General features: G+C 43.4%; 2 protein-coding genes across 5 annotated transcripts in view; one reads left to right on the forward strand and one right to left on the reverse strand.

Moving 5' to 3' along the window:
* ADPGK (ADP dependent glucokinase) overlaps positions 1 to 16,828 on the forward strand; it is a 51,274-nt gene extending 34,446 nt beyond the window's left edge. The window contains exons 5-7 of one of the 4 annotated variants that reach the window (XM_044659124.1): positions 8,504 to 8,700; positions 9,188 to 9,286; positions 14,730 to 16,828. In XM_044659124.1, coding sequence (XP_044515059.1) covers positions 8,504 to 8,700; positions 9,188 to 9,286; positions 14,730 to 15,281 — 848 coding nt within the window. In that variant the 3' untranslated portion in view covers positions 15,282 to 16,828. The remainder of the gene's footprint in view (positions 1 to 8,503; positions 8,701 to 9,187; positions 9,287 to 14,729) is intronic. The other 3 variants (XM_044659125.1, XM_044659126.1, XM_044659127.1) reach the window with 3 other exon arrangements.
* A 4,072-nt stretch (positions 16,829 to 20,900) lies between these two features.
* The window catches only part of BBS4 (Bardet-Biedl syndrome 4), a 56,309-nt gene continuing 55,306 nt past the window's right edge, over positions 20,901 to 21,903 (reverse strand). Inside the window, exon 17 of the mRNA XM_044659128.1 lies at positions 20,901 to 21,793. The gene's annotated coding sequence lies outside the window, so the exon portion shown is untranslated. The remainder of the gene's footprint in view (positions 21,794 to 21,903) is intronic.

Raw genomic sequence — 21,903 nt, forward strand, 5'->3', positions numbered from 1 at the left:
GGCTCAGGGGCTGCCAGTGATTATCTGGTTGCCCCAGTCCTGTTTACCGGCTTGTGCGGTGTGGAGGGTGGGGGAGGGGCTTCTTCCTCTCGTGTTTTAGTGAGAGCTGTTTCACCGCTTTAAAGTGTGGAAATGCCCCGATTCTGTGTACCTTCAATGCTGCGCCCTGTTGTGGGGTTCCTTCGTTCCTCTGGACTCATTTTTATTTCCCCTTGAGGGGTCCTGTGTGGTTCGGTCAGGAGAGATCGAGCAGCTGCTCCTTACTCTGCCGCCATCTTAACCGGAAGTCCCTACCTCATTAATTCTTACCTGAACAGGAATCTGTTTTACAACACATCCCCCATCCCCCACAAGCCATGCTCCATCTGTTTAGAAGATTTGCCCAGTTGGAAACACTTGATGTCAAAAGGCCACTTTTAGATAGCTCTAAGAAAATTTGTCTTTAAATTTTGCCAAAATCTACCTCTCAGTAATTCCTAAGGAAAGGAAGGCAATAAGCTTTTATGTGGCACCTACTCCCTGCAAGGAAGGAGTGCTATTATAACCTAGAAAACTCATAGATAAGTTAAATGACTTGTCTAGGATCACATAGCTGATTAATGGTTTGAGACCGAATTTGAATCCAGGTCTTCATGACTTTGGGTACAGAGTGTTCTATCCACTGAACCACCTAATTGCCTTTAATTTCTACCTATTACTCCAAGTTTTGTCTTATGGAGTCAAGTGGAATAAGTCTAATCCTTTCTCCCTGTGATAGCCCTTTAGCAATTTAAAGATGGCTTTCATGTCATTTCTTTGCCATCTTCAAGGTTCCTTCAGTCAGTCTTCATGTGGCCTCCAGGCTTTTTCTGGTAGGATGTCCTTCATTTGTCAGTGACCCTCCTTCCTTATGGTGCCCAGAATGTAATACTCTACAGGGACAGAGTATTTTGGACTCTCAGCTATGAAGCCCTTTGTGTCACATCATTGACTCATTGAGCCCCCAGGCCTTTTATCACATGAATTCATATTGGTTTGTCATTGTAGTGCAATTGTAGTTTACTTTCAGTTGTCTAATTTGTGAGTCATTAATCTTGTTTGCCCGAAACTTCCACTTCAAGTTTAAGTGAACAAACTAACTTTAAGATGACATTCCCCAGGGCTTCTGTAATTTCTATTTCACTACTGTTCACCACATTATAAAGATCTTAATTATGACCAGCCTTTACATTTGTGTGAATTCAGATTTTAAAGGGTGATAGGTTGTGGGGAGGGAAAGCACAGTATCCAGGGTAGAAGGAGAAATGGGAAAAACATCCTTGGATGACATTGTTCTATATAAGATAGACTCACAAATGTCTAATGCTGAATTTTTTTTTTTTAAGAAAAAATTATAATAGCATTTGACAGAGGGAAACAAACTTAATCATAACTCTAGATGTGAATGTACAAACTTGTCCATAAAACCAGAGAAGTATGGCAGAGCTAAAACACAGCATTGAAGCAAAATTGATCATGTCTTTGCTGAATGCAAATGAGCTGTAATAGTATTAGTGTTCTCAGAGAAGGCAGCAGTCAAAATAGATGGGAATCTGCTAGGACTGAGATGGTGAACCTATTGGCACACATGCCCAAAAAAAAAAAAAAAAAAAAAGGACAGTCAGAGCCCTCTCTGGGCATGCCTGCCGTTGCCCACCAGCATTCTTACTAGAAAGCCAGGGGGACTCAGAGCAGAGTTGTTCCCCTCCCCCTCTTCATGTGCCAGAGGACATTCTGCACTTCCCCCGCCCCTCCCCTGTCTGGAGTATGGTGTAGCACTCAGTCTGGGTTGTTGGGTGGGGGCCAGGCTGGCACGCCATCACTGCTCTAGAAAAGGCCACAGACCATGGAGCTCACCTTCCCCCTCAGCCCAGCCCTGTTGCCCTGTTTGGTTTCGGTGAGACCAGCTAGTTCAGAGTGTTGGAGAAGCCCAAGATCAGAGCAGCCTCAGCTCTTCCTGGCAGTAGGACCTTGGGCAGGTCACTTAAGTCCCTTTTGCTCAGTTTCTCATCTATAAATGCAGATTACAGTGAGAACCCCCACTTCATGGAGCTGGTATGAGCTTCCAGTGAGATAACATAAGGTGAGCACCTTGTAGACCTTAAAGCCCTATATAATGCTATTAAGTTGATGACTGTTCTCATCACCTGTTTACAGCCTCAGCCTGATCTTTCCTTCTTCACTCTTTCCTTGTTCCACTTATCTATCAGTTGAAGAATCTTGTCATTTCCATCTCCACAACAGTTCTTACTACTTACTACTTCCACAGCAGCCTGCCTCAACTGTCTCTCCTCCAGCTAAAGCACCCTTCATAGGGATGCCAAGAAGCAGTCCCTCCCCTCCACCTCCAGCAGCCACCTGGTCACTTGGGAAAAGGAATTAGTTCATCTTCTCATCCTTTAAAATGTATGTTTTAGCAAAAGTTATGAATATAATTTATAAGTAAATATATATTGTATATGTTAGGTGCATGTTCATAATTTTTCTTTTTACTGATAGGGTGAGCAGTTTTAAAAAGTGGATATCAGGGGGCAGCTGGGTAGCTCAGTGGATTGAGAGCCAGGCCTAGAGACAGGAGTCCTGGGTTCAAATCTGGCCTCAGCCACTTCTCAGCTGTGTGACCCTGGGCAAGTCACTTGACCCCCATTGCCTACCCTTACCAATCTTTCACCTATGAACCAATAGACAGAAGTTAAGGGTTTAAAATAAAAAAATAAAATAAAATAAAATAAAAAGTGGATATCACTATTGGAGAGGGCATTCCTGTTCAGGTATGAGTGATCCGGGTGACCTCTAAAATCTCTTCCACTTCAAAGATTCTATGATATTTCAGTCAATTTTGATTCCTCTCACTTCTCTCATCTTCTGAGAAATATTTTCAGGGAGACAAATTATGAATGTATCACATCCTGTGCTATTGAGCATGATGAGACTGTCAACAGATGTCTTGAGTAGTTTTACTCTCCTATGACTACTACTTGTCTCTAGGTTAATTTTATTAGACATAAAAGGAATCATTCTACATCTCCTCTCATTTGGCTAAACAGATCTGTCATCAGCTTCCATAATGAGATATATTTCTTTTTCCTCTTTGGTATTCACCTGACTGTTCCTAACCATGTTTCTTCTCTCTCTCTCTCTCTCTCTCTCTCTCTCTCTCTCTCTCTTTCTCCCTCCCCTTCCCAGAGACGGGGTAAAAATGGAGGCAGTACTGAATATTATAAGAATAATAATTAGAAATACGCTTAGCTAGATAGATTTGGGGTAAGATAGAAATAAGGAAATAGAGAAGGTCCGGTTCTGACTGGACAAGACAGTTCCATGAGGAATCTTAACTTTGGGTTGGTAGAAGGTAAAAACCCATTAGTTTTTAGGATTTTCCATGCTTTACCTTTCTGTTAAAACTTTAGTCCTCAAAACCTTAATAAACAGGAAACAACTGCTTCCACAATGTGTCAGTTTAACTCAGTGGTTCCCAAACTTTTTTGGCCTACCACCCCCTTTCCAGAAAAAAATATTACTTAGCCCCCTGGAAATTAATTTTTTTAAAAAATTTTAATAGCAATTAATAGGAAAGATAAATGCACCTGTGGCCATCACCGCTCTCCTGGATCACTGCAGCACCTACTTTGGGAATCACTGGTTAATTCCTTAGAGGAGGCCCCACTGTTCTTCCCAGACTACATTAACTTTTACAAAGTTAACCAACTGGCACTTCTTAATACAAAAGATACAATCCCCAAATGCCAACAACACTATCCAGTTTTCAGTTTGAAGCCCACTTAGATAGATGGGAAAGTCTCTGGGCTAATACATTCTACCTAGTTTTCAAGTTATACTTTGTCACTAGCCAAGACCCTCGCATGCAGTACTTTATTTCAGGGAGTTGGATCTTGCGCACGGTGGGGTGGGACATAGGAATCACCAAGTTGCAGGGCATGTTGGAAGGCCTGTCGCCTGGGTTCCCTTCAGGAAGCAGAGCCAGTTCAAGGGCCCCAGAGGTGGAGCTACAGTACAGGGTCTTTTAACAAGTGCTGGAAGCCAAGATGCTCTCTCTTAATTTCCTTATCTATTAGACTGATGTTTTTTCTCTCTGAGATGCTCCTTATCTCTCATGCCATCTCTGGCGAGCCCAGGCTTGGCCTGAATGAAGTTTCAGATCTAGAAGGGCTCTTCCTCTCTCTCCCTCTATCAATATCACTCTCTTTACTAATAAGTACTTGTAAATCTAGTAATAAGCCTCCAGATCAATTTTTATTTATAACAGCTCATTTTAGTGTCTTAAATCATGGTCCAGAAAACCAGATCCCTTTCTTTGGAGATCATCTCCTTAGCCATCTTTTCCCTCCCTTTATTCTAAAGTCCTTATCTTTGACTGAGAAAAGTAGGGGGTGATGAGCCAGGTACAGGCCTTTACCTAAGTATTTTGGATTTCCTGACTAGAATTTACTTCTTAGTCCTTTTAGTGGTAGGGAGTAGTGTCTGTCAGTCTGTCCTCCACTCCTGAAATGCATGATGGCCTGGCCTCTGTCCCTTGGCTGAACTCAGGGGCCGTTTCCACATGAGAACTTTCCTGAGCTTCTCTCTTCCATTTTACTCAGAATTTACTTTGTATCTATTTTGTGTTTTCTCATCTCTGTAGATGTTATTTCTCCCTAGTAGAAGGTAGATTTCTTAAGGCCAGGAATTGTCCTTGTTTTTATCTTTGGATCTCCAGGACATAGTGCTGGCACAAGCACACACTTGTTGCTGCAGCCTCCTTTGTTGTGTGCGTGTCTGAGTCCTAGGAACAGAGCAGCCATCTGATTCACCTTCTTCTTGGTATCTCTTGTTCTCCTGGAGTGTGAGAGCTTTCCTTGGCACCACTTACTTGTTGGTTCTTCTCATTCTCTGAAGCATAGGATATTGCTTCCTTAGGCTCTATCATGAGGGTTTTTCTCTTTGGGGTCACAATTTCTGTTTACTAGACCTTTTACCTCTCCAGAATCCTTTATTTTCCCATTTCTCTCTTTCGTCTCTTCTGTCTTATATAGGCACTCTTCATTCACAAGTATTAGTCACCTTTCTCCCTTTCCTTTGGCTTTTACAGAAGAGAATCCAGCCTTAGGGCCATGCTGTCCTCACTGAAGATGAGATTAGGGAGTGAAAGCAACCTAGTAAGAATAAAGATGGAGGAGGATGGACAGGTTAGACAGGTGGCCAACTCCTCCAGTGTATCCTGTATCGTGCTTTTCTAATCTGGTTCCAACCACCCTTCCCATGTGGTGTTCTGAAATAACCTTGGCACAGATCTGCTCTGGTCCTTATATGTCCTTTGCCCGAGATTCAAGGAGAGCTTCTCATCACTTCTGGCTCTGGCTGTCCTCCCTTGGATGAGATAGGACAATTCTCTGTGACTTTCCCAGTTATATACAACTCATTTTCTTACATGCCAAAACAAGGCTTTTCTTAAGCACTTCAGAACTAAAATTGCCACTGGGCAGCTAGGTAGTACAATGGATAGAGTGCTGGGCCTGTTGTCTTAAGGACCTGGATTCAAATTTGAACTCAGATACTTCCCAGCTATGTGACCCTGGGTAAGTCACTTAACCCAAGTTGCCTAGCCCTTGCTGCTCTTCTGCCTTGGAACTGATACTTAGTTTTATTTTTTGTTTTTGTTTTTTTAAAGGATTAAATTGATATTTGGCAGGCCCTGTGCCCTAGAGATCATAATTTAATACCCTTTTTGGACTATGAAAACTTTTGTTTAATCAGTATTTCTTTTGATACCTTTTTCATCCATATTCTTCCATAACTTTGGTCTTTTGGACATTAGTTTTAATCTAATAATTTGTGATAACTAGTTAATGTGCTTTGTGAGATTGGGCTGGCTAAATATTTTTCTGGACTTATAATATCCAGGTCTGAAAGAGGTATATTGGAGTTCCTAAGAATTAGCAACCCACTCCAGATTTATTATTAGGGGTAAGTTTAATATAGATTAAGATAAGATCAATATTTCTTGGGAAATAGCTGGGTCTTCCTTACCTTCCAGAGAAGTGACTGTCAGAGGATGTAAGGATTGATGACTCTACTCATTTAATTTAGTTCCTTTTTAACCTTTAGCATTTCATGTAACCTCTCTGAGTGTCAGTTGCTTCACTCTTGATAGTTGAAGTGTTGAGATTTTCTGTTGTTGTGAAGGGGAGGCTGTGGTAAGATGCTTTGTTGTTGTTCACAAACGTATCTTCCAGCTCTCCCCTCAGAAGGAAAGCCAGGAGTGACTTCCCTTCACCAAGTCAGCATGCACTTGTACTTGGAGACTATAAATTCATACAAAATATATTTATTTATAATTAAAAGATATAAATATAAGGATTAATAACAAGGAAAGCCTTTAACCAGTGATGGGCAAACTTTTTAAAGAGGGGGCCAAAGGAAAGGAAATGCTCCTCTGTCAGTCTGTTTCTAAGGCAACTCTTTGGAAGTTTCATTGTATTGTATCCTACTCGTTTGTATTCGTCAGATTAGGAATGATGTCTGCAGCCAGAGAAAACATTTCAGGGGGCCGCATCTGGCCCGCAGGCCCATCACTGCCTTAAACAGGGAACTAACTTTTCACCCACCTTTTACATCTGTCTCACGACAAAGCCTTCAGTTCTTCCAGCTACACTAAAACTGCCTAGCACTTACTAAAAAAAAAACCAAAACACAGTCTGACTATTATCTAACAAAAATCCTTATTCAGTTAACTTAACTTGATAAAGATATCTCCAAGTACATATAGAGTCAGTCAGCCAAAATAGCAGCTGCTAACTGACAATCAAGTCACCCTGGTATGGCCAGAGTCCAGGCAAACAGCCTTCAGTCTCTCTTTCTCCAAACTGTTCTCCAGCAAAACATCTACCAGCTTCTTCTTAGAGATGACTTCTCTCAGTCAAGAAAGTAGAAAACCTCTTCAGATGATTTTCAGAGTTCTTTCTCTTCCCTCTCACCAGCAGCCAGAGAGAAAAGTCAGTGACAGGACCTCTTTTCCTTTGTTCCTCCTTCCAGGTTCTTGTCTCATGCCCAGCACTCTGCCTTGCCTGCACCCTCAGAGATCTCTTTATCAAATATCTTGTTTTAATCAATACTTAATCAATATCCTGATTTCCTTACTACATAGCCCAGAATGAGACTAGATGGCTTTGAAGTGCCTTTCCAGTTCCTATTCCTCAGAAGCCTTTCTAGAAGGGTTTGCTCTCCAAATTTCCGAATTTCTCTTAAGTCTCCAAGGTTTGCTCTGGCCCTGTATATCTGTATCATAGGACTTTAGGAAATTCAATAAAATGAGATGGTTAACCAGCAACTATGAGGAAAAAAGGGATCCCAATATAAGCAAGCTCTTGTCTTGGTTTGTTTATCTTAGAACTGGAACTTTTTTCTGAAGAAATACACAAATTATCTGAAACAGTATGGAAAGAAATTTGAATGAATTTTTGACTATCCAAAAATATCTGACCTTTTAATTCTTAAGACGACTCTGTTTTTACACATTTTATGGTGGCTGTAATTAGCTCCTTTTGACATCCTTAGTTTTAATTTTGAAATCCAGGACTAAATGTTCTTTGTCTAAGCAAATTCCAGATACACCTCATCTGGTTGACTTTTAGAATGTATATTTGAAAGCTTATCAGAGAACAAATTGAAGTCACATATATATTAAGCTTTAATTCATGAGATAATGCAGAAAACGAGACAGTGTCAACTACCTCTGAATGGGTGTTCCTTCCCTTCTAGCTTTAGGGTTCATCAATGTTTGGAGCTATTTTGGGGAAAGTTTTCTTCCCTTCCATGTACTTGATAGTCTTCCTTCATCTAAATTTAGCTATGAAAGGACCTTCCTGACCCCCGTTCTCTTCTGGAAATATCACATCTGTCCATAAATTCTTAGCACATACTGTGTTAGCCCCTAGAGTAGGTAAGAATTTAGTTGATGACACATTCCTTGACCTAAAGTAATAGTCCAAGATCACATCAGAAGAGATGTTCTCAAAGATGTATTTGATGATACAACAGATTGTTTGAAGGAAAGTAAATTCTTTAGGGAGTGATCAAGGGAAGCAAGGATGAATTAAAATTTAAAAAAATTAAAAATATGTATTGCTATTGTCACATCTCCTGGAACCTGTCTCCTTATTACCAGTAGGGACCTGAAAGTGGGTGCACACTTCCCAATATATCCTCTGCTGAATGTGCTTTGATAGAAGATTCAAGAAGTATTTTTACAATTTAAATGAACAGAGCTTGTTTGATTGGCTTTTGTCAGATTCTTGAATTATCTGAAAATTTAAAGGGAAGGCTGTTTCAAATGAAGTTCTATGCTCATCTCAAGAACACCAGCTCTGAAGAAGAGGGTTTTTTTATTCTTAGGACTAAGATTTTAACACCAAAACTACAGTTTACATCCAAGGAGGTTGAAATTATTTTTCTTTTTCTTTCTATTCTGGTGACTGGGCTCATCTAGGGGAGCAGTGGGGACCGTTGACTGCACCCAATGCCAACCGGTTCATCTTCTCACATGATCTATCCAATGGAGCCATGAATATGCTGGAAGTGTTTGTGTCCAGTCTGGAAGAGTTTCAGCCAGACCTTGTGGTCCTGTCTGGATTGCACATGATGGAAGGGCAGACCAAGGAGATTCAGAAGAAGAGACTTCAGGAGGTAAACATTCTTATTCTTTGCAAAACTTGAACAAAATGAGCCTCATTCCTTGTGCTTCCTAGAAACTTCTGCAGGCTTCTCCTTGTCTCCATCTTGGTGGCTATTCCCCATAAAAAAGTGTCTGTTATGTGCTTGAAAGTGTTCTGTCTACATCTTTGATTGTTCTGGCCTAAAACAGCTGCCATTTTTGAGAGCTCCGAAGGCCTCAGCCCTTCAGTTTAGTTTCCTAGGAGGATGCTAGAGACGTAACAAGAGGTTATTTCCCTGCAGTGTTAATGACTCAGCAGGGCCTCATTAGCCCACTTTGTGTGAAGTACCGATCAGGGGTTACCGATTACCCAGAACCCTGGGAAACCTCAGCCATACAGAAGTGGCAGGAGAACATCAGATTCCCCACCTTTCTGGGGGGCAGGGAGGCTGCCTTTTTTCTTTTTTGCTTTTCCCCCCATTCTTAAGCAATGATGGTATCTCTTCTTTCCCATCGCAGGCTGTGATGTCTATCTCTGATATACCTACGGACATTCCTGTTCACTTAGAATTGGCCAGTATGACTGATCGGGAACTTATGAGCAGTATCATGCATCAGGTAACCCCAAGGAGAGTGCACTGTTAATGCCTTCGTGTGGTGGTGCTATTAAGTTTTATGGATGGCTTTTGTTTTGATATCACAAACATTTGCAGATTACTCCCATATCATAAGAGATCTCTTGTAACAAAGTAAAATCATTATGTAAAACTAACAAAGCAGGGACCTCATCTGAAAGTGCAGGCAGCATTTCATACCATCCCCATCTCCATTTTCTTTTAAATAAACAAAAATCAAGGTGGACTCAATGCTAGGTGGCTCAGTGGATAGAGAGCCAGACCCAAGAGGTCCTGGTTCAAATTTGACTTTAGATAGTTCCTACCTATATGACCATGGGCAAGTCACTTAACTCCAAATGCCTAGTCCTTACCCTTCTTCTGCCTTGGAATGTGAAACTATCCCTATCATGAATATTCAAAATTAATTCCACATTGGCCATACCCCAAAATGTGTGATTCTAAAATGGGAGATAGCGTTTGGGTTTTTAATTTCAATTAACAAAAATCCATTTTGTCCATTTCCCATTGGAAGAAGAAAAAATAAATCTCTTATAACCAACAATGGGTAGTCACGCAAAACAAATTCCCTCATTGGCTGTATAACAGAAATCTTTATCTGTATCAGTGAATTGTGCCTCAGACTCCACCTCTCAGTCATGGATAGCATGTTTCCTCATAGTTCCTCTGGAATCAGGCAGGTCCTTGTATTTGCCAGACTGCTTGTGGCTTTAAAGTTGTTTGTTTTTATAGTAGTGTTGTTGTAGTATGAATTGTTCTCCCGGTTTTACTCATTTCATTCTTTATCAGTTTATTTTAAAATCCTCAAAATATTGATGTTTTCATGCACATTGTGCCTCTGGTTCTGCTCCCTTCACTCTGCATCAGTTCGTACAAGCCTTTCTGTGTCCTTTTGAAATCTTCTCTTTCCTCATTTCTTTCACATCACATTTTTAGGCCACAACTTTTTTAGCCATTCCTAAATGTTGGACTTGTCGTTAGCCTCCAGTTTTTTACCATTATAAGAAGAACTGCTACAAAGAGGAAAAGATCCTTTATGTTAAAAAACAAACAAAAAAAACCTTTGTTCTTTACTAACCCAGAACACCATATAGATTGTTTTTAACCTAAGTTTAGCTTAGAACCCTGGTGAAGAGCTAGGATTCTTTTGAAATAGAACATCAGACTTCAGAAAGATGACTTAGCAGTTTGGCTATAGAGTTGCTTAACTAGAAAAGTGTTTATCTCTTTACAGTAAGCCAGCTGGCTGGCTCAGTTACCAGAGTGTGGGACCTAAGGTCAGGAAGATCTGAATTCAAATTCAGCCTCAGATATGTACTGTTATATTGAAACTCTGGGAGCAGAGAGTCTCACCCTTGATTGATGGGTGAGATCCGTTGGGTCTTGGAATGTTCCCAGGGGCCTTGAGGACAAGAGAGAGAGCGGTTGGCCCAGAGGGTATAAATTCCCTGGCAGCCCTGACTTTTGGTTCCTTTCCTTCCTTTGGACTGGAGATCTGTGGATCCTGGTCTTTTGGGATTGAGACTTGCTGGGCTCAACCTTGCAAGATCCTCCTGTTTTGTTCCTGATAACATTGTCAACCTGTACCCAGACCATCTCTCTTCTGATTCTACTGCCCCTAGATATTAGGAATCAATTATCTATAGTTATCTAGGTTTCCCAGGGCCCGGGAGGGATCCAGGAAATCGGCAGGAGAAGAAGTGGGTGGAAAGGGTGGATCACTAAAGGCTGTTTAGGCATAACATCCAGCAGAAAGAAGCTGAAACATCAAGCAGCAGCTTGCTTACTCTGGTTTGGCTTTGGCCAGGCTGAGCCAGAGGAGCTAACTACCAGAATCAATTACCTGCCTACAGCTCTGAGGGTTTATTATCACCAAAGTAGGTAGGGTTTCCCAATTCCTCTATCCATTCCCAGTACTCCATCTTTGCTAAAAACAGTTAAAGCCTTTCAAGTACCTTCCTGGATTGGTTATTTCATAGCTTCTCTGGAAAGGGAGTCGCGCAGTCAGATAAACTGTTACCAAAGCTGATAGAGCCCAATATCCATTATCAATCAACCCCAGGTGGGACCTGAAGGGATACCATCCATTGACCTGAAGGATCCTGCCTGGGCACTGTTATAAAGGAGGGAGGTGTCACATCATCTAGTTAGGGCAAGCCTCAGTTGATTTTGCCCTAGCCACCTATCTGGACTCCACTGCAGTCACACAATTGCCAGTGGTAGTATCCAGTTTAGGCTATCCTCTCCTCTTAACATCTCTATACATCTCTTTATTTATATAACAGTACTAGCTCAATGGCCCTGGACAAGTCATTTGACTTTTTTTATATTTGCCTCAGTTTCTTCATCTGTAAAATGGGGATCAAAATAACCCCTCCCTTACAGAGTCATTGTGATCACCAGGTGAGATAATAATATATGTCTGGCGCATATTAAGTGCTATAGAAATATTGGCTATTATTACTGTTGTTGTTATATTTTTTTAATTATTTCCTTACTTCCCTCACCTCCAAGTTAATAAAAAACAAAAGAAAAACAAATTTACCTCTGTCATAAGTATAGCAAAACAAGTTCCACATCAAATGTGTGTGTCTGCATTTTAAGTTTTAATACTAAATGAGGCTGATAATATACTTGAATCCTGAGGATGGTTAGAGAACTGAGATAGTTCAACCTAAGGCACACTTGAGCTGAATTCATTGGAAAAAAGATATCATCTACGTCAGTAGAATCTGAGGCTTTTCTTTGCACCAACGAAATTAAGATTTCTTAAGTATAAGTCATGAGGAAGCACGTATTAAATGCAACCTGGAACAGCAGATGGTGAGAGAGCCTGAGTTATTCAAACAGTGGTTCACATCCCACTTTTAATCTCTCTATTCTTGCCCCCCTGCAAAGTCTTCCTGCCCTGGATGCCTGAATGTCAGTTTAAGAAGCTACAGGCAATGAGGGGACTCGTTCAGTATCTACAGTTGCTTAGTTGCACTAAGAGATGAATTTACTTGGTCACACAGCAGCCAGTGTGTGTCAAGAAGGGTACGTGAGCCAGTTCTTCCTGCCTGAAGCCGGCTCTCACCACTAGCCCTTAGCCTCTTGCCTCGTATGTGGTGGGTGCTTAATAAATAGTTGTTCACCTCGCACCCATCAAATTGGTAACATGACAGAACAAGGAAGAACAAATGCTAGAGGGGAATGTGGAAAAGTAGGAACACTGGTGCATTGTTAGTGGAGTTGTGAACTGGGCCAACCATTTCAGGAGAACAATTTGGAACTTTATCCAAAGGACTATAAAATTGTGCTGACCCAACAATGCCATTAAGGTACCATTACTACTCCAACGAGAACAAGGAAGAGTGTGTGCGAAAACATTTGTTAGCTGTTCTAGGTGGTGGCAGAGAATTGGAAATTATGGTCATTCCCATAGTGGAAAATAACTGAACAAGTATGGAATGCTGCTCTGCTGTAAGAAATGAGCAGCAGGAGGATTTCAGAAAAGCCTGGAAAAACAATATGACCTGCTGCAGAGTGACGTGAGCAGAACCAGAACAGCAATAATGTGATGATCAACTGTGACAGACTCGGCTGCTCTCAGCAATACTGATATAAGGCAGTTCTGAAGGTCTTTTTCGGTGAAATATTTGTTTTCCACTTTATGTTTCTTGCATCATGTTTAAGATCTTGCATGACTTCACATGAATAATGGGAATCAGATTGCTGCCTTCTCAGTGGGTGGGTAAGGGGCCAGAGAAATGAGAGAATTTGGAACTTGGAATTTTAAAAATGAATGTTTAGAAGAAAAGAACTACAAATGCCTAAAAGTTTGGCATAAATGGATATCCTAGTGGAGCTTGGAATGCCCGTCCTCTTTTTCCTTTAAAAAAAAAAAAATGCAATTAAACTCATACCCAGTTCTCTTTCTCTCTTCTTGCTGTCTTTGTGTCTGTCTCTCTCGCTCTCTCTCGCTTGCGTGCTCTCTCTCCCTCTCTTCTCTCTCTCCTCTCTCTCCTCTCTCCTTCCCTCTCTCTCTCCCTCTCTCTCTCCTCTCCCTCTCTCCTTCCCTCTTTCTCTCTCTCTCTCCCTCTCTCTTCTCTCCCTCTCTCCTTCCCTCTTTCTCTCTCTCTCTCTCTCTCTCTNAGATAAATAAAGTTTGTCCTCTGTTTAATGTTTTGTTAGCCTGAGTGCTTGCATGGTAACTGAGGGCCCTTCCTTTTCACTGTGGATACCCATACATGAACCAAAATCTGATGTTCTCAGGGAAAAAAATTAGACGGGGTGAGGCACAAGCCAAAGCTGGTGGTTGAGGGAACAAAGCATTTGTTATGTATCTTCTGTGTGCCAGGCACTGTGCTGAGCACTTTACAAAGATCATCTCATTTGCTCCTGACAATAAGCCAAAGAGTGATTCGTGAAAGAAGATCCCAAGGTTGAACCTAGGTAGTATGAACCCATAGTTTTGATTGTGTGCAAAGGGAATACTCCTTACTCTCCATTGTCATTTCCAGTCTCTCTCTCTCTCTCTCTCTCTCTCTCTCTCTCTCTCTCTCTCTCTCCCTCTCTCTCTCTCTCTCTCTTTCTCCCTCCCTCCCCCCCCCCCCCGCCTCTGTTTTTTCTCTTGGCTCATCCTGCAGGTGAGGGCTTGCTTACTTAACACTTCTGCAAAACTCTCAGGCTTTATGTTAAGTCTTTCTTTGCTGATGCCCTCAGGGTTTCCCCTTTGGTTTGGTTTCACAGTTGTCACTGTTGCCCAACTGTACAAGACCCATTGGGAGCTTATAGTTCCATTGATTAATACACAAGAAGCTCATCAATCAATGGTGGAGCATCTGTTACATGTTAAGGCATTCCCTAAGGTGGGGAATGCCAAACAAATATGACTTTGAGAAACTGAGTTGAACACCATTCATTATAAGGTGGAATCTGATAAGTTTGGCATTAGCCAAAGAGTTGAGTTGCCCAAGTGCCCAAAAGGCCTCATTTTAAAGTGGACCCATAGAAGGGAGCCTCTCCAGCCCTGGTGAAGGTTTTCAAGTTCATGTGCCCAGACTGCAATTTCAATCTCCTGTGAGCCCCCTGCATTACCCTAAGAGCAGAGGGAGGAAGTGCCCGCTTCGGACGGCTGGGCAGAGGGGTGAGGCATGCAGAAAATGCCCTTGGGTGCTGGGAAGAGGGGAACGAAGCATCTTCCCCTGTGCCAGGCTTTTCCAGCGCTGCTCTAGACAATTGCCACAGATAGGTCAGAGTCTGAGGGATGTGGGTAGAGGTCGGGCACCCAAGGCCACGTTCTGTGCCCTTCCCAGACGTGGAGGCTGCTGTGATCTTTGGGGATAAGCTGACGAGGGAACTACGAGTCTGTTATTGGCAGGGCCTTGAGGGGCCCTTTGGGCTGAGCTTTTCCTCTCAAGAAAACTATCTTTCTGTTTTGTTAGCAGGTTTTCCCTCTGGTGAATTCCCTTGGATTGAATGAACAAGAGCTGCTCTTCCTTAGTCAGTCAGCATCTGGTCCTCACTCCTCCCTCCTGGCGTGGAGCGGCGTCCCCGACGTGGGTGTCGTCAGTGACATTCTCTTCTGGATCCTGAAGGAGCACGGCAGGAGTCAAGAGCGAGCGTCGGACCTCACCCGCATCCATTTCCATACTCTGGCCTACCACATCGTGGCCACTGTGGACGGGCACTGGGGCAACCAGCTGGCATCCGTCGCAGCAGGAGCCCGCGTGGCGGGGACACAGGCTTGTGCCACAGAGACCATCGACAGCGGCCGAGTGTCGCTCAAGGCTCCGCTGGCGTTTGTGACTTCCCACTCGGAGGCGGGCGCCAGAGTGTCTGTGAATCCAGAGGAGCCGGTGGTGCAGTGGCACCGAGAGGGCGTCTCCTTTCATTTCACCCCCGTCCTGGTGTGTAAGGATCCCGTCCGGACGGTGGGCCTTGGGGATGCCATTTCAGCAGAAGGACTTTTCTATTCAGAAGTGTACCCGCACTGACGGGGACGGGCGGCGCGCCTCTGAGGAAGGGCAGGCCGGTGTCTAAGCAAGCTTGAGATCTAATTGGAGGAGAGCCAAAGAAATCACTGTATCAAACACATTCCAGCCTCTTGGCGTTGACAGGGAAGCATTTAGATTTTAATCAAGAAATTTTAGCTCTTTACTGGTAAGACTGGATGTGCGTGTGTCTGCGCATGTGTGTGTGTGTTCTCTGCAGAATGCCAATTGCTCACTTAACCCAGCTTCTTAGCATTGTCAGAGAGCCTGGAGAGCCGGAGGGAGGATCCCCTCCTGGTCAGCCCTGGCCCTGCCGGGCTTCGGATGACGCCTCTCCGGGAGTGCATTGCTCGGTGGCCGGAGCCACATTCCATTGTGACGATCAAGAAGGGGCGGGCAGCCTGCTGTGTGTCTGAGAGCACAAGAGCCGCCTCTGCCCTGGGGCGCCTGGCCTGGCCTCGATGGCGGAAGGCTGAGTAATTGCTATGGAAGATTGGCTGTTTGTGCTCTGATCCTTCTGTGCAACTGGAAGACGCTTCCCTGTCCAGGATACATTGTTCTCTCAATCATGTGACACAGACTTAATTCCATTACAAGGTGCAAGTTGACTCCTCAGATGCTGCAAGAATAGCACCAAAGTGTTAGATCACCAGGATCATGAAAACACAGTTTACCATGAATTACATGATGTTTTTATTTTTATAATGTGAGGAAACTTTGCTGTGTGCTTTCAGTTTTTTAAAACATGATTTACATTTCAGTTTGCTCAAGATAAGAACTCTGCATCTCTGTTTGGCAAACAGTAGAGCCTGGCATGTAGAGGGGGGCAGCTCAAACAGGAGCTCCCTTCTGCCTGGCAGTGGGAATTAGGCCAGTTCTCCGGCTCCCGGAGCATCGGGCACGTCTCCCTCCCGGGGGGGCCTTGTATGTCGCCCAGCCTCCGGGCGTGTTGTGAGACACGTCTGGGGGAGGGGGCCAGCGTGAGGAGGAAGCGGGAAGGCTGGCGGGGGCCACTCTGTGGATCTCTCTTGGGCCTTCCTTCCGGGTGAAGGAGAAATTTGTTCTTGTTAATTGGCCACAAAAGCAAAGCTGAAAATAAAGCTGAAGGAAGGCCCAGGTGTTCCGTGGCATGCAGACAGGACAGCAGCCGTGCTTTGGTTTTAGCGTTTATTGGCCAGCGCGCCACGTCTGCCTCGGGCTCCTGCCTCCAAACCCCGACCACTCCTGGGGGACGGGGCAGCAGTGCGAGGCTGGGAAGACTTTCTGCTGAGGGACATTTGAAGACTTGGGGAGCTGTACAACACTGTGAAAAGCACACAGTGCTTAGGAGGACCTGAAGTACCTGTGGTTGTCCTTTTTGCCGTTTTTGCTTTGGACCCCCCTGGCCTAACTCAGGACAATGAAATCCAGCTTCCCCGCATGCCATTTGTCTAAGAGGGTGAGCTCATTTGTTCACTCCTTTATAGTTTAAAACCTAGAGAGAAGGTTGTTCCATTCTTCCAGGAGAGGCAAGAGAAGGAGATCTAAAATAAACCAACCATTACCCTGTGTGTGCTGCATGGATGTTTTTTGAGTTTTTCCTACAGAGCTGCCCTTGCGGAGATTTCTTCCCCAGTTTCCTCAGGGATCACTTTTGTAGGTCAGCGCTGATAGGTGGCGGAACTGACTAGCGTGTGGTATAGCCTTGACCCCCCACCAGTATGAGCTAAATCTCACCCTGGGCAGCTTGAAGATTTGTAGCTGTCCTGCTAGAATTAATTTATGGCTCACGAGACTATCACTGGGAGGAGAAACAGGCTTCTCTACCTGTAGCCCCAAAACATCGCAGGTAGAGGGTCTTAACCTCCTTTGGGCCATAGACCTCTCTGGGAGTCTGAAGCTAGCAAACTAACCCTCTCTTAGAATCGAGTTCTAAAGTTGATCAAATTAAATGGATAGGATTTTAAGTGAAACCAGTTATATTGAAGTAGTTAGGGGTCATCTAGGTGGCTCAGTGGATTAAGAGCCAGCCCAGAGATGCAGACACTTCCTAGCTGTGTGACCCTGGGCAAGTCACCTAACCCCCATTGCCTAATTAAAATTAATGGGTTTGGCTAAATATATGAAAATTATAAATCTTTTATTTATAAAGTAGATAAATACAAAAGGGTAGAAAAGACATTAACCTACCTAACTAAATATTGTTCCAGTTCAGGGCTCGTTAACCTTCAGTCAGAATTAAACTATCTCCAGAAGTCAGGAAGGGAAAACCAGCTATCCACTTACCCAAGACAATGACTAGAGCTGAAGGTGACTCCTGAAGCCGACTTCCTTCTTGGAGTTCACTCTCTCCTGGACTCCTTCACCAGACTTCTGCTTTTATGGTGGTTTCCTGTCTCTGCCCCTTTTCATGGGGGCCAATCAGTTTCCAAATTGTCTGAGTTGTCACCTTTGGAACCTCACCTTTCTGAGTGTGTGAACTCTTAAGTTTCTGGCTTGTTCTCACCTAGCATCAAGTAAGGTGTGAACTCACAGAGAACCAAGAATTCCCTTTCACAATCCCCCCTGTGACTCTTTGGGAGACTAATCTCCCCAATGAATCATTTTACACAATCAGAAACTACAATAGTTAGAGATCAGAAGGAAATAAAAGATAGGAAGAGAGAGAGAGCAAACCAATGTTTGCTAGGCGCACTGACAAGCCAATTAGGGGGCAATCCCCTTTTGGCATTAGAGTACACATATAAAATAAACGTATCACAACCCCTCACAGTTCAATCAGTTATGCTCCATGGTTCATTCTAGGTTTTCTGATGCTGTGGAGGTTTCTTTCGGGCATCTTCATGGTGCTTCAAAGAGTTATCAAGCTCTCTTTCCTGAAAAGTTTCTCAAAAAGATTTTTTTAGTTTTATGGCAATTATACAATCCCTGCCCCCTCCCAACATTGCCCCTGAGGATGCTGACCAACATTTGGATCAACTTGGGATACATTAATTTTCATTTAGAAAACAGCTTTATATAAAACTTTCATAGCAGTAACTTCAGTTTTGTTCTCTATCTTTAATTTGACATTCCTTTTAATATACATTAAAAAATCATTTAGAAGCTACTCCATATGAAATGCTCCCTCTTATTGGCCATTTAGGGGTACCACACCCCTTAGGAAAACTTTCCCACCTCTTGTATAAGACTATAATCCATTATGGGGTAACCAAACCCCTTGGGTTTTCTCCCTCCTTTGGCATGAGACTAAGCTCTAAAGGCATGTCTTTTATGTGTCCCACCCATTGTATTTTGGAGGCAAGGACTACAATAGTAAAAATCACTTCAGATTTTTCATTCATTTGTCTCCAGTCTAGTCATATGGGGAGGTACAAAGATAATGCAACAGAACACAACCAATAGCCAAAACACAGTAACTTAACAGAATTAGATCTTAAAACAATCAACCAAAAAATAAATACAATATGTGTGACAGGATACAAGGACTGAATTTGAGTCCCCCCTTTTTTTTTCCTTTCCAATTTCAATGCTCCTTTACAGAGACTTGATTACAGATTTGAATTTCTAGGTTACTCAGGCTATCTTAGAGATCGATGAACTGCAACATCCTATTATAACTATCCCCAGGAACAGTGCTAGATAATTCCACTGTGATATATTTTCTGAGATCACAAGCCATTTCCGACATATAAGAAATAGCATTTTCCCAATTTGGGTTATGCTGCTCAGTATCATGTTTTGTTGTCTAATTTTAAAGTTTAGGAATTAGTTCATAATAGCTGGCTGAGGGATAGTTTTGGAGTTAGTAGGAAGAAAAATAACAGATTATTGTGGGTACTTGTAATCCCTTTGTGGTCGCCAAAAATGTGTTAAAATGAATAGGTTTGGCTAAATATATGAAAATTATAAATCTTTTATTTGTAAAGTCGAAAAATACAAAAGGGTTGAAAGGACATTAACCTATCTAACTAAATATTGTTCCAGTTTAGAACTTGTTAACCTTCAGTCAGAATTAAACTACCTCCAGAAGACAGGAAGGGAAAACCAGCTATCCACTCACCCAAGACAATGACTGGAGCTGAAGGTGACTCCTGAGGCCGACCTTTTTGAAGCTGACTTCCTTCTTGGAGTGACTCTTCTTGGCGTTCACTCTCTCCTGGACTCCTTCAACATACTTCTGCTTTTATGGTAGTTTCCTGTCCCTGCCCTTTTTCATTTTCTTTTTTTTTTTAAAACTCTTACTTTCCGTCTTGGAGTCAATACTGTGTATTGGTTCCAAGGCAGAAGAGTGGTAAGGGCTAGGCAATGGCAGTTAAATGACTTGCCCAGGGTCACACAGCTAGGAAGTGTCAAGCCAGATGTGAACCCAGGACCTCCTGTCTCTAGGCCTGGCTCTCAACCCACTGAGCTACCCAGCTGCCCCCATCCCTGCCCTTTTTCATGGGGGCTAACCACAGTTTCCAAATTGTCTGAGTTGTCACCTTTGGATTCACACCTTTTTGAATGTGTAAACTATTAAGTCTAGCCCTTAACTGCTGTTCTGCCTTGGAACAAATACACAGTACTGATTCTGGAAGTTAAGGGTTAAAAAAAGTTACTTTTTTTTTTTTTTCATTCCATGGGCCCCAGGTTAAAAGCATCTGCCAGGAAGCCAAGAATGTATGCCAAGACTCAGTGATCTTAGCTGCCTGGCCACACTTGCCTCCCCCATCCCTTCCCCCCCCCCCCCAAGATTTTTCACTTTTCCTCATTGCCAGTTTGGGGCTGGGAAGTGACTTGCAGACACATAAGAAGTTCAGGAACAAGTCAAAACTGTGACCCAGAACTCAAAGCCTGCAGTCAAAGCAAGCTCTGGAGAACTTTTGTAAACATTTATTGAACCAGGCTGCGATTGGAGCAGTCTGGCACTTGCTTCTCAGGTTTCTTCACTAGGCTTGTAGGCTCAAACTACAGCGGCATTCATTTATTACCCATATATTAAGCACCTACTGTGTGTCTTACCTGCTGAGGGCAATATAAAGATAATGAAGACATGACTCCTACACTCACCCTGTGAGCTGTTTTACCCTAAATCTTTTTTTTTTTTAAACCCTTGTACTTCAGTGTATTGTCTCATAGGTGGAAGATTGGTAAGGGTGGGCAATGGGGGTCAAGTGACCTGCCCAGGGTCACACAGCTGGGAAGTGGCTGAGGCCGGGTTTGAACCTAGGATCTCCTGTCTCTAGGCCTGACTCTCAATCCACTGAGCTACCCAGCTGCCCCTACCCTAAATCTTTAGGGAAGTAGGTGAGCAAAGACAGCTGCTGAAGCCTTTCACGCTGGCCCATCTGCATCACAGGATCTTGTCTGCCTTCCCAACCCGTATTTCTAATAAATACCTTCTTTGTTAGCACTGGAGGGACCCAGAGGAGTGCCTGGGTTCTTTCAATAGGTGGCTGTTCTTGACATCACGAGCCTTCCCAACTGCTGCTGAGCTTGGTGTCCATATTTAAGACAAAGGCATAAAAGGCCCAATTTACAACCTAAAACTGCATTTTCCCAAACAGGGATGGAAGAACAGCTTTATGTGAACAGCCTTATACTTCATTTTCCAATAGACTACGTATATTTCTGTGATAATTAAAATTATGAGGCTGCTAGTTGTTTTAGTAGTTTTATTACATCAAAGTAGTGATAGTAAAGAGAGGGAAATGTAGGAAAGAGGTAGAGAGTTGCCCAGCCTATGTGCTGTTCTGATGGAATGAAGCTCCCCCCACCCAACAGGGGTTCCCTCAGGTTCCAATCTCCAGCCAGAAGAGCTCAAGGGTGCCAGCAGTAGCTGGGTCTTGGCGTATAAGCATTTTTCTCCACCTGCTAGCTCTCCCATGTCACATCTCAGGAACCAATCATAGTTCCTTAATTTGCAGGGGGGTGGGGTGTGTGCCTGTGGAATCAGTTTCCCATCTCGTTGGTTTCAACTTCCTTTATCCCTGCACATCTCAATGGTAAACAACCTCCAGGTAGCTGACTGATTACATCAACACTAAGTGTCATCATGGGGGGAGGAGCTCCCCTCCCACACTTTCAACAGGACGAACAAAGAGGGTGCCGGCCATCTTTCGAGACAGTATAAAGGAAAAGAACCCGCTAAGGGAGTGACAGTACATAATCTTTATTCTATAAAGAACATACAAATAGACCATAGTCCGTGATTGCCTTAAATAAAAACTTCTTAGACCGAGCAGCTCACTCCTTTCCTTCAGCAAGAGCTGGTGCTGCTCACTCACTGGCCAGAGAGACATGATCTAAGCTAGCGATTCTTTGACTGTTTGAGAAACTGAGCTGAGCTCAGAGGGTTCCAGATTGCTCTGGGGCAGGGCAGGCTGGCTCACTTGCTAAGCTGGGCCTGGAGGGCAGAGATGTTGGAAGAACTGGTCAGAAACCAAGTGGTTGCCACCCTGCAGCCTCTGGGGCAGGGAATTTCTATGGAGATCCAGCTAAGTGAGGCTGTCATCACGGCCCCCATCTGCTGTGGCTGCTGGCCCGGTCTTGCTCTGTACCAAAAAACAACCAAACAATAATTTAAAAAAAAATTTGGAGCAGTGCTTGGGGGCGGCGAGGGGGCTCAGTGGATCTAGGCAGGAGGTGTGGGTTCGGGTTGGCC

This window comes from Gracilinanus agilis, chromosome 2 (genome assembly GCF_016433145.1).
Source record: "Gracilinanus agilis isolate LMUSP501 chromosome 2, AgileGrace, whole genome shotgun sequence".
Taxonomy (NCBI): domain Eukaryota; kingdom Metazoa; phylum Chordata; class Mammalia; order Didelphimorphia; family Didelphidae; genus Gracilinanus; species Gracilinanus agilis.